The sequence below is a fragment of the Vollenhovia emeryi genome, unplaced genomic scaffold (assembly GCF_000949405.1).
Source record: "Vollenhovia emeryi isolate VEMERY1.0 unplaced genomic scaffold, V.emery_V1.0 DF939143.1, whole genome shotgun sequence".
Classification (NCBI taxonomy): Eukaryota; Metazoa; Arthropoda; class Insecta; order Hymenoptera; family Formicidae; genus Vollenhovia; species Vollenhovia emeryi.
This window is the reverse complement of record NW_011967223.1, coordinates 1,007,325-1,017,905: the sequence shown is the minus strand read 5'-3', so window position 1 is coordinate 1,017,905 and position 10,581 is coordinate 1,007,325. Positions and strand designations below refer to the sequence as shown.

The window sequence follows — 10,581 nt, the reverse complement described above, 5'->3', positions numbered from 1 at the left end:
CGAAGCGAAAAGTGCCCTCGCGTCAAGAGGTTTCCTAACCTAAGGGGACCTCCGTAAGCGTGTCCGATCGTCACGGGTGCAGGGTTCTGCCTAGTTGTTCGATAAGTTCGCAATGCCGCTGGAGAATCTGGAGGAGGAGGGTTTGGAGAAGAACCCGAACCTGGAGCTGGCGCAGACGAAATTCCTGCTGGGTCTCCGCGAGCACACGGACGACGCCAACCTCAGGACCAAGCTCCTGGATGCCATCAAAGCCGAGAGTGAGATTGCATTTTTTTTCTCCCTTGCCTGTCGCGTTATCGTCAAGAGTTTTACGTGATTCTCGACGTCGCGACTTGATTCGTTCGCGCAACGGCTCATGCCGTCTCCTCCTCTCTTATCCCGATCGCCGAATACGCCAGCTGACTGTTATTGCTCGAGACATAACCTCCACTGTTGACTGCTGGGATAGTTTTATTAATTCTCTAACAATCGATCGTGGGTTTCGAACGAGGAAGTAAGACTAACGATCGTTTTCCGCGATAGATATGGCCCCGTTCTACCAAGAGGTTTGCAACGACCTGAATTGGCCAGTGGACGAGGCGCTTCTCGCAACGATGAAGACGCACAACGCGGAACAGTTGAAGAAACTCGACGACGCCATCGAGGACGCTGATAAGAATCTAGGCGAGATGGAGGTCCGGGAGGCCAACTTGAAGAAATCCGAATATCTCTGTCGGATAGGCGACAAGGAAGGTGCAATCTCGGCGTTTAGGAAAACCTATGACAAAACGGTATCGCTAGGGCACAGATTAGATATCGTCTTTCACAATATTAGGATCGGCCTGTTCTACCTGGATCACGATCATATCACCAGAAATATCGAGAAGGCGAAAAGGTCGGTGGAAACTAAGGGATATATTTATACCCATTGTCGCAGACACTGTGGGGATTATTGTACATTTCGCTCGTACTTTGCAGCTTAATAGAGGAGGGTGGTGATTGGGACAGACGGAATCGTTTAAAAGTCTACCAAGGGATATACTGCATAGCGGTTCGCAACTTCAAGGAAGCCGCGAACTTCTTTCTGGACACAATTAGCACGTTTACGAGTTACGAGCTCATGGATTACAACACGTTTGTGAGGTACACGGTATACCTGAGCATGATAAGTCTGCCGCGGAACGAACTGAGGGACAAAATCATCAAGGGATCCGAGATACTGGAGGTACTTCACAGCAATTCAGACGTCAAGGATTATCTGTTCTCGCTGTATAATTGTCATTATGCTGATTTCTTCAAGAACCTTGGTAAGCTCGAAAGTTGAGGCGAGTTTCTTTGTGCCTGGGAGATTCTACAACCGTGTCGAAATATCGTTTCAGCCCACGTCGAGGGATTGCTGCGCCGGGATTATTTAATATTTCCTCATTATCGGTATTACGTTCGGGAGATGCGGATTCTCGCGTACACGCAATTGCTCGAGTCCTATCGGTCTTTGACCCTCCAGTATATGGCTGAAGCATTCGGCGTCACCGTGGAATACATTGATCAGTGAGTCGATTACTAATGGTTACTTGGTTTGCTGCTAGTAATCTTGACGCAACTTATTTAATTAAAATTACGAAACTCGCGCATAAAGAGATGCCGCTAGTGCACTTGGAACGTGTTATTTTCACAGGGAACTGTCGCGCTTCATAGCGGCAGGTCGATTGCACTGCAAGGTTGATCGAGTTGGAGGCGTAGTCGAAACGAATCGGCCAGACAGCAAGAATTGGCAGTATCAAGCGATGGTGAAGCAGGGAGATCTTCTACTCAACAGGGTGCAGAAATTATCGCGCGTTATTAATATTTAATTTCCTATACTTGTATAATCACAAAGATTATATATTAACTGATTAATTAAGAAACGATCGAGTTCGATTACATGAGTGTCTATTGTATATCCGTTTTAAAGAGCCTGTATGTCAAGTTTTAGCTTGAATTTTGTAACAAAGTAAACTAAAAAATTGTCACATTTGGATTTGTACACAAGATACATGAATATTTCTCGCGGAGTATGTAATGTAATTTATTTAAATTTTACTTTTGTGCCCTAGGTATTCCCAACGCTGAAGTCAGTATTCTTTATCACAATAACGTCATCAAATGTTTAAAAAAATTAAATAACTTTAGTGCAGAGGCGGCGCTAAACTATTTGGCAATATTCAAATCAGCGTTTTGCATATACAATGGAGAAAATAATATTAATTATAATAATGTTAAATGATATTATGTATTCTCATAATCTAATAGTATACTTTTGTTATAAATTGCTCATTCTATGGAAGATACCAATTCAGATCGTTTGATTACAAAAGAATATCTAAGTTGGTCTTTTATTTTATAAAAGTTTACAAATCTTCCTCGGCCCATCTTATTAGTTAATGATTATGGAATATTCAAATCTTAAATATATTTGTGTTATTAATAACAAAAATAGATTAGGTTAAAACATTTGAAAGGAGGAAGACTATCGATAAGCCAAACTAAAAAATTATTCGAAATTAACCAAACACTTTTTATATTTTTCCTGACAGATGCTCTGTTATACGAGTATATGTGTTCTCTTATTTATATTTCTCCTGCATATATTCGTATGTCTTTAGTTTTCATCTCGTTATTCGCGCATGTAACTTATCTTGCACCACTTTAATCTATACATTTAGAAGTTGTTGAAGCAATTTGTCCAAACTCCCGAAGCAAGATGCAACGTGAAGACTTCTCGGCAAGTTTTGAATATCGCGGCGGAAAGTCTCTTTCACCCGCTCGATAAAACACCTTCCTGCCTTGACCGAAGACCTCGATATCGAACTGATCGAACATTCTCTATCGAACATCTGACATCGCCGACACATCCACCTGTCGGGCGCGCCTCGAGAAGCGTAGTCGTAAGCGGATGCATTTCGACGACGATCGGCGGCGACCTGCCACTTCTGCCAGCCAGCATTCGGTTGTGCGCGAGGCAAGCGTGCGGCGGCTCGTTTACTTGAGGCTGACTCGCGGCCGCTCCGACAATAAACGCGAGGCCAAGGCGCGCGATCGCTCCAATTAGTCCGTTCCCCAGACCGACGACAATCCGCACCGTCGGCGTCGCATGACATTCGTCGCCGGACTCGTCATCGTCCAAAAATACCGGTCGACGGCGGAACGATCGAGAGGGAAGACCGGCCGATCGGATCGCGCGACAGTCGTCGGGGACGTTTCGGCGCCGCGATGGACAAGACGAAGCTGGTGAGCAACGACCTGGAGCTGCCGCCGCTGCGCAGCCTGGACGACTTCCTGCTGGAGTCGGCGCGCTTCCAGCTGCCGAATCTCAAGGACCTGGAGAAGTGGGGCAACCGGGTGGTCAACAATCTCCTCTACTACCAGACTAATTACTTGTTTACGTCCGTCGTCATCTTTCTCATCGTCGGGTGAGCCTCCGTCGTCGTTTGCATATCATTTCACACGATCAAACGTATTCTTTCTTTACGCGCTCGAGTCTTGCCAAATAGAGACTCTGAACCTTCCGACTTTGCTGCATTTAGAGGAAAGCCCTCTATTATGAGATTCCAACGTGAGATGGTAGGTTTTCAACGTCCAAATTCAATCACAAATCTCTTCTCGCAACGATTACACGATCTAACAATCAATTTTCCGCTAAACAGATTTCACTCCAAGGGCAAGAAATTGATGATGGGACCAACAGACGACGCCTATTAATTCAGCAGAAACTCCGCTTTCTCGCAGGAGCCTATCTCATAATAGCGGACTTTCCTTTATACTTTGCTTTTTTAGAGCCTTGGAATTGTACTCGCGCAAATATGTTCCACGTGGTTTTGTGCTCACTAATTGATTTGTATGAATTGCGTGCACACAGACTGATCCACCCTGTGAAAATGCTGGTCGGCATGCTGGCGATGATGGCGATTCTGGGTACATTCGCGTACGTATCCATGGAAGGCAGCACGATACATAACTTCAAAAGGCAATATCCCGTGGTTGGGGTGCTGTTCATAATATTCGCCGGTTGTTTCATAACGTATACCCTGGGATCTCTGCTGGTTTTCATGCTGGGCATTCTGTTGCCCTTCTGTGGTGAGTGTGACATTCTGATTTTGTCTCTTGGGCGACACTAGATCGACTCCACTGTGCCCGTCTGTATTTTCAGTGACGTTCGTACACGCCTCGCTGAGATTAAGGAATATCAAAAACAGAATCGCCAATAAAATCGAGGGCATTGGGTTGAAACGCACGCCGATGGGTGTGTTTCTGAAACATCTCGGTATGGAAGAAGAATTATTTTCATAGATTTCTATGGCTCTTTTTATTTTTAAGTTCGTAAGATTAGATCGAGTGGAAGTGCTTTGCAGTCTTATTAACAACAAACCTTACTACACCGTACCGATTCGTATACTAGAAAGCTTTGACGTCTATTTTCAAGTATGCTTTAGATAAACTTGAAGGAGTACAGACATATAATTTACTTGGTATTACTACTATACCTTCTCTCACGGATATAGACAATACCAGTCGAGAAAAGAAAACGGATTCTAATGCTTCAGAAATAATTTCAAAAATAAAGTCGAGACGTTGTTATCGGTGAAACCGTATTTTCTTAACTAGTCGCTAAATAATATGTACGTGTTATGTTTTAAATGCTTATATAATGTTAATATTTAATGAAATCTCTATATTCGCTGATATTATGAATGAAAGTAACATACTTATTATTTATTAATATCAATAATACTTAATATTTTTGGACAACATTTTTTCTAATTAATGATTCTTTTTATTCCACTATATATACACACAACATATATGATGTATAATACTCAGAGCATTGTCTTCGAATATATGTGTTTATTACTAAAAATATGTACCTTAAGGACTTTTGTAGTGTAGATAATATATTGATATATTAAACATTATTGTGTTGACTCGATATAACATTTATTTGATGAAGATTATCGTTATATAATGTATCGATAACGTATCTACGAATAAAAATACATGAATTATCTTTCTTATTTTTTAAAGGAAAGTTGGCATGTGTTATCTCCAGAATAGATATCACGTTTTTCACAAGTATTAAATGCTGCTCGCACTAACAATATATATGATTTCTCTAGATTCTTTTTATTTATGTTCAGATTCGTTAATGTTGAATCTTGCCACTAACTCGGAAGATATTTACGGTAAACATGATTATTAACTTGTATTAGTTTCGAGCACAGCCACATATTTTTATCTATTTGTTTATTTAATGCTATTATATAGACTATTATTTATGAATTATATTATCATATCTAATATTCTCTTATTCTTTTCTCATTCCATTATATAGAAGATGTGACTGGTATGACTTTGCGTGCACAGACATCACTTATGCAACCGCCTCACTAATATCCCGCTTTGTGCATCAAGTTGTATATCAAATTGACAAAAATTTATGTCAATAACCATTAATATTTGCCGCTGTTCTAATTGGACTACAGTGTTCGGTACGGTATTGGGCATATTGAAATAAATCGTGTAGCATTTTTAAAACAGAAATTTGGCAGATACCTGTGACTGAAAGTACGAACGACTCGTGCGAAATAAGTTTTAATCATAGAATTATACATTGTTCACTAAAACCAACGAATTGCAATACCAAATATTTTTTTACAATACCAAATATTGAATTTATATTAAAAGCTTCATCTTCTCTTGTGATTCTTAGGACCGTTTTATCGAGGATATATATTTTTTAATGCCGTATACACTTTGAATAATGTAACATATACTGAATATATATTATGTATATCAATATTTAAACATTAAAATGACTGAAGCTTTATATCAATACATTTGTGAAGCGGACTACATTTTGAATTAATTTGTATATATATATATATATATATATATCTGTATATATTATATAAATAACATATGTAAAACACGTATACACACGTTGCAAATTGTTTTCACGAAACTTGGTTTCTATATTATACCATTTTTTATTTTAATTTTTTATATTTTAATGTATGAATCTTTGTATCACCCTGTACGGCAAAACATGTTTATATTTTTAGTATCTCTATATATGTATAATGCATGTTTCGTTATACATATATGTGTATGTGTGTGTGTGTGAATCAATATTCCAATTATATAATTAAGATTATTAAAGAGAATATGCACTGTGTTAATAATTTTAATTGCTGGAAAACTTGCGCATTAAATTACATTATAAAAGAACAGGGATTTTATATAAAAAGTGATGCAGAACGTATGAAATATTAATATGTGATTTACTTAAATGATATATTTAATATAAGTACACACTTAATAGGAGAAATCTTTTCTACGATGTATATTACAGAATTATGGTGCTATACATTTAGAAATAAGTAAAAATACAGATGTTTGACATATATGAGATGTATCTGTAGTCGATGCATAATATTAGTATATTCTATTGACATTAATTATAATTCTTGTAAACTATTGATCTATATCTATCTTAATTAGATCGGCAGTTTAAACTTGAACTGATTACATTAACAAAAAGATCATATATTGATATATCTTGTACTATGAGCAATGTATGTATGCGATGTGAAATTGTTTCGTCTTATTTTTTATCTAATAATGATATATTGTAATATGTGGAGTGTTACTTGTTTTGTATCTTGAATCACATTGACAAAAATTTCATACGGAACGTTTCAAACGTTTTATTGTATCACGTAATAATGCTGTAAATGACTGCCAAAATGTTGCAATTTGCTATATGTATGTGCCACTTTGAAACACTCTAAAGAAACGTATTGTGACAGCTGTACGCAATTATGGACGGCACCTGCGAGAGATTTGCGAACACGGTAATAATAAAACTAAAAAGTAACATCAGATGACGATACTTGGGCAGTAACTACACGCAATATTTGCAACTGTACGCGATAATCTTAAACCCTATTTCAAGATAGAAAGATTATATTTGAATGCATTTTTGTATGACATGAACACTGAATGGCAGTGCCTTTAACTTTTGTCTCATACAACAAAATATTATGTCTCTACACTTCACATATTTAAATAAATTTAAGAGACGTGACAAATGGATTCAATTTTAAGCAACAAATCCAACTCTAAGATTTTTAACTATACAATTTTTACAAACTTTCATAATAATGTAAAAATAACAATGACAGAGTTCAAAGGAATATCTTTTCACGCATAATCTAAGTCAAAATATTGTAATGGAAGCAATTATGGTTCACTTATATAATGTTACTATATCTTCGTTATGAATACTGTGTTCGTTGGAAACAAAATTGTGTCTAACAGACGAGTATTTGCAGACAGCGCACCAACATTTGTCTTCGGGAATGGCACCAAAAAGGTATGCTCCGTTGAAGAGAAACCCATTTCCTCCATCTTAATCAAAAAATCCTGAAAAAAATTGTAATTACATTACGTCTCTCTTCACGACAGTGCAATCCTGGGAAAAGTTTTCAGTACGTACTTCTATGGTGTCCGTTGCACACATAGATATTGTTTCCTTCGCACCATTAGGCAGTCGTAAGCAGAGTCGTAGGAAAGGTTCATCGCCTAGATTGAAAAGTTATTTCAAATGAATTAAAGGACATGTCGGGAACTATGCATCACAGTAGACAGTCGCACTTACTTGTTTCAGATTTAGCTGTATCTGATTTTAATTTTTCATCCTTTTGCTCCTTAGTTACATTTTCATTCAGCTTCCTCTTTTTATTAAAAACAGTATTGCTGCTACACGGAACACTCGAACTTGTAATGTTATCAGATGTTCCATTGTCGTTTCCTGCATAATATAACACAAGTACTTAACAAATTGAAACGGCGTTGTATGCCTTGTAATATAAATCAATATATATATATATATATAACTTTGTAAAATTAACGTTCTAAATTTTAAAGATACTAACCAGAATCTATGACTTTTTCTGCTAAAAGTCTAGAAGTTTTGCTACTGGGTCCACATTCCTGGAAAAAAAAACATTGCAAGAAAGAATAAGTCACGAGGAAAAAGAAAAGCTTTTTAAAAATTGTAAAATTTGTGTAAATACTAACATTCTTTATTTGATCGGCTAGAGGATTTCGTTTTGGAGGCGTCGTGGGGAAATCATTCCAATCCTTCGAGTCAGACGTAACTTGCGAACTTTCGGGAGACGGATGTGTGCTTAGCACGTCATTTAAATCAGATATCAGGCTATCCACAGTAATGTTGTTGTAAGTTTTCATGCATTCCCCCGTTCTGGGATCCACGATCGCCAGGTAAGGGTACGTCACCACATTGTAAAAATCTATGTACCGCTTGCCATCCGAGGTGTTGGATAAGACCTGATTAAAAGTGGCAGCTGTAACTCGGCGAATCGTAATGCAAACTGCGAAAAGCGGCATATTCTGGATACGACATACTTGCCACAAGATAAAGTGATCCTTCACAATCTCTTGGATATGTTCGTTGGACCACACGTCCCTGTTGAGAACCTGACAACTAAATTCCTGCGGATTCTGAACGTTGACCAGCAGCCAACGATTCAGAGTCTTGGCGTGGTCCCGCGCTTCCATGAAGGAACCCAGGAAGAGGATGTCGCACGGTGGTCGGAAGAGATCCTCCAGTCGCTTCGACTTCTTCTGAGACATGTGCTTGGCGCCGGTCACTCTGCGAGCCAGCTCCTCCTCTTGTCGCTCTGCGTTAATCACCCGTGTATCTATGCGTGTTCCAACTGATATGTGCTACAAGACAATACGTACGGGTCTCCACTGCAAAATCTCTGAATCTGTCGAACACGTTGTTCGACAATTGTGGCAACGAGCATATCGGCTCCGAGGGCACCAGTATCTCACGCATGGGTAGTATAGGTGCCCTCACGGGCGGCTCGGGATTCGCGTTCTCGGTCTCCGGCGGTCTGCCACCCTCGAACATCAGGCTGATCGCCATCTCCACGTTCCCGTCGGCCAACGTCAGGTACTGCTGAGCCGTCGCCTCGCTCTCGCCTAAACCGGGAAGAGACGCAAGCGTTAATTGTCCGCGTCCGTCCGCATCTCCGGCGTCGTCGCGATTCACTCGCGCGGGCTCGAAGGAGAGCGTTCGGTACTCGCGACGCTGGGCTCGCTCGCGCTATTTAACCTGAACGATAATTCTCGCGCTGACGCGCGGACAAAGTTAACGCTTACCCGTCACCTCGATGAACTTCTCCACCAGCTCGCGATCCATCCTGGCCGTCCCCGGGCTCGGCAAGATTTTTCTCGTCGCGCGGATACTCTGGTTGCAGGAGAAAAATACCTCCAAATCTCTCTCCGTCTCTCTCCCGCTCGTCACCTCTCGCTCGCGTTCTCCCTTCCCCCTCGACTCTCCTATCCCGTTCACCGAGCACCGAATGACATCTCGAGCACCGCGACACGCCGCTGCAACACTCCGCCGTATACGCTCTCTGTAACGCACCACCTGGCGCGCGCGAAAGAACCTCCTCGTCTCGCGCAATTTTCTCGGGATATTTTATTAAAGCTCACTCAAATTTGAAACTACGTTTATGATTGTGGATGATATTAAGCTAGCGACGTTATCACGTGCGACAAATGATGCGTAGCTTTTGGTTTCGTCAGTTATTTTCACGATGAAGGGGAATATCGTTTCTCAATTCTCCGATTGGTAACAATCTGAGGTCTCAATTGTTCCAATAATAATTTATCTTATTTTTACAATGTATTTTGTTTTGAAAAATTTGCAATTGTACAATTATAGGCGGGAGAGAAAACGAGATTCTGAGCGAGATTGTATCATTGAATCAGAAAGAAACCTGAGAGCGGACACCGGAAGTCCACTAGCTCATAGAGATCCTCTAATCAGAGTCTGGTTGGAGCTAATCAGAGTCTGGCCAACAGAGTCGTCCGCCATGTTTAGTCAAATCCAACGAGAGAGAGAGAGAGAGAGAGAGAGAGAGAGAGAGAGAGAGAGAGAGAGAGAGAGCAGTCCGAATATCTCACTCTCTCTTTAAGATGCTATCAGATCGAGACATAGGGCTTGTTTTCTGTTCCTGCACTGGTGAACTAGTGCAATAAATTGGAGTAAGACAAGTATATTTTTTCTCATTCTAGCTTACTGCACTAGTTCACCAGTGCAGGAACAGAAAACAAGCCCATAACCTAAAATATAACCGCATATCGCACGAAGTTTGATAATAGTGTGAGTTTGCTGTTTATTGCAAAAATGGGTGGATGTGCAGCACCATTTTGTAATAACGTCTCGACAAAGGGATACGCATCAAAATGATCAAAATCATTCACGACAACCTGTTGTTTGTAAAACTATAAAAGTGGAGTAAAATTGTCAATTCAAAATTTAATGGGAAAATAACATGGCGAACCAATCAGATGCTGGATACCGCATGTCCAGACTCTGATTAGAGGGTTTTTAAAGCCCGCTGTAGACGATGCAGTTATTCCTGCTGGATTGCTTGCGATTTAGTAAATTACTAGAAATCCTGAGTGCTGAGTGGTGCAACGATAGTAATTTATTAGACTACAAGCAGGAAAAATAGCATAGTCTGCAGC

At 40.0% G+C, this 10,581-nt stretch overlaps 3 protein-coding genes across 4 annotated transcripts; 2 read left to right on the top strand and 1 right to left on the bottom strand.

Annotated features, from left to right (window-relative positions):
• LOC105566645 (26S proteasome non-ATPase regulatory subunit 6) lies at positions 1-2,033 on the top strand. Its single transcript, XM_012020814.1, has 5 exons — positions 1-257; positions 523-874; positions 958-1,286; positions 1,359-1,527; positions 1,655-2,033. Exons 1-5 carry the CDS (start codon positions 113-115, stop codon positions 1,827-1,829), a joined length of 1,170 nt encoding a protein of 389 aa, XP_011876204.1. The 5' UTR covers positions 1-112; the 3' UTR covers positions 1,830-2,033.
• An 802-nt stretch (positions 2,034-2,835) lies between these two features.
• LOC105566644 (PRA1 family protein 3) lies at positions 2,836-6,108 on the top strand. Of its 2 annotated transcripts, XM_012020812.1 has the most exons (5): positions 2,836-3,428; positions 3,875-4,092; positions 4,166-4,279; positions 5,151-5,195; positions 5,345-6,108. In XM_012020812.1, the coding sequence occupies exons 1-5, from the start codon at positions 3,229-3,231 to the stop codon at positions 5,401-5,403; spliced, it is 636 nt and encodes a 211-aa protein (XP_011876202.1). In that variant the 5' UTR covers positions 2,836-3,228; the 3' UTR covers positions 5,404-6,108. The 2 variants fall into 2 exon arrangements, with proteins under 2 accessions (XP_011876202.1, XP_011876203.1); XM_012020813.1 differs by lacking the exon at positions 5,151-5,195 and having other exon boundaries at positions 2,837-3,428; positions 5,345-6,107.
• A 167-nt stretch (positions 6,109-6,275) lies between these two features.
• Positions 6,276-9,578, bottom strand: LOC105566643 (UBX domain-containing protein 7). The gene is made up of 8 exons (XM_012020811.1): positions 9,205-9,578; positions 8,782-9,024; positions 8,443-8,717; positions 8,095-8,364; positions 7,950-8,007; positions 7,673-7,825; positions 7,511-7,596; positions 6,276-7,437 (listed from the first exon to the last, which is right to left on the bottom strand). The coding sequence occupies exons 1-8, from the start codon at positions 9,242-9,244 to the stop codon at positions 7,279-7,281; spliced, it is 1,284 nt and encodes a 427-aa protein (XP_011876201.1). The 5' UTR covers positions 9,245-9,578; the 3' UTR covers positions 6,276-7,278.
• Between the last annotated feature and the right edge of the window lie 1,003 nt (positions 9,579-10,581).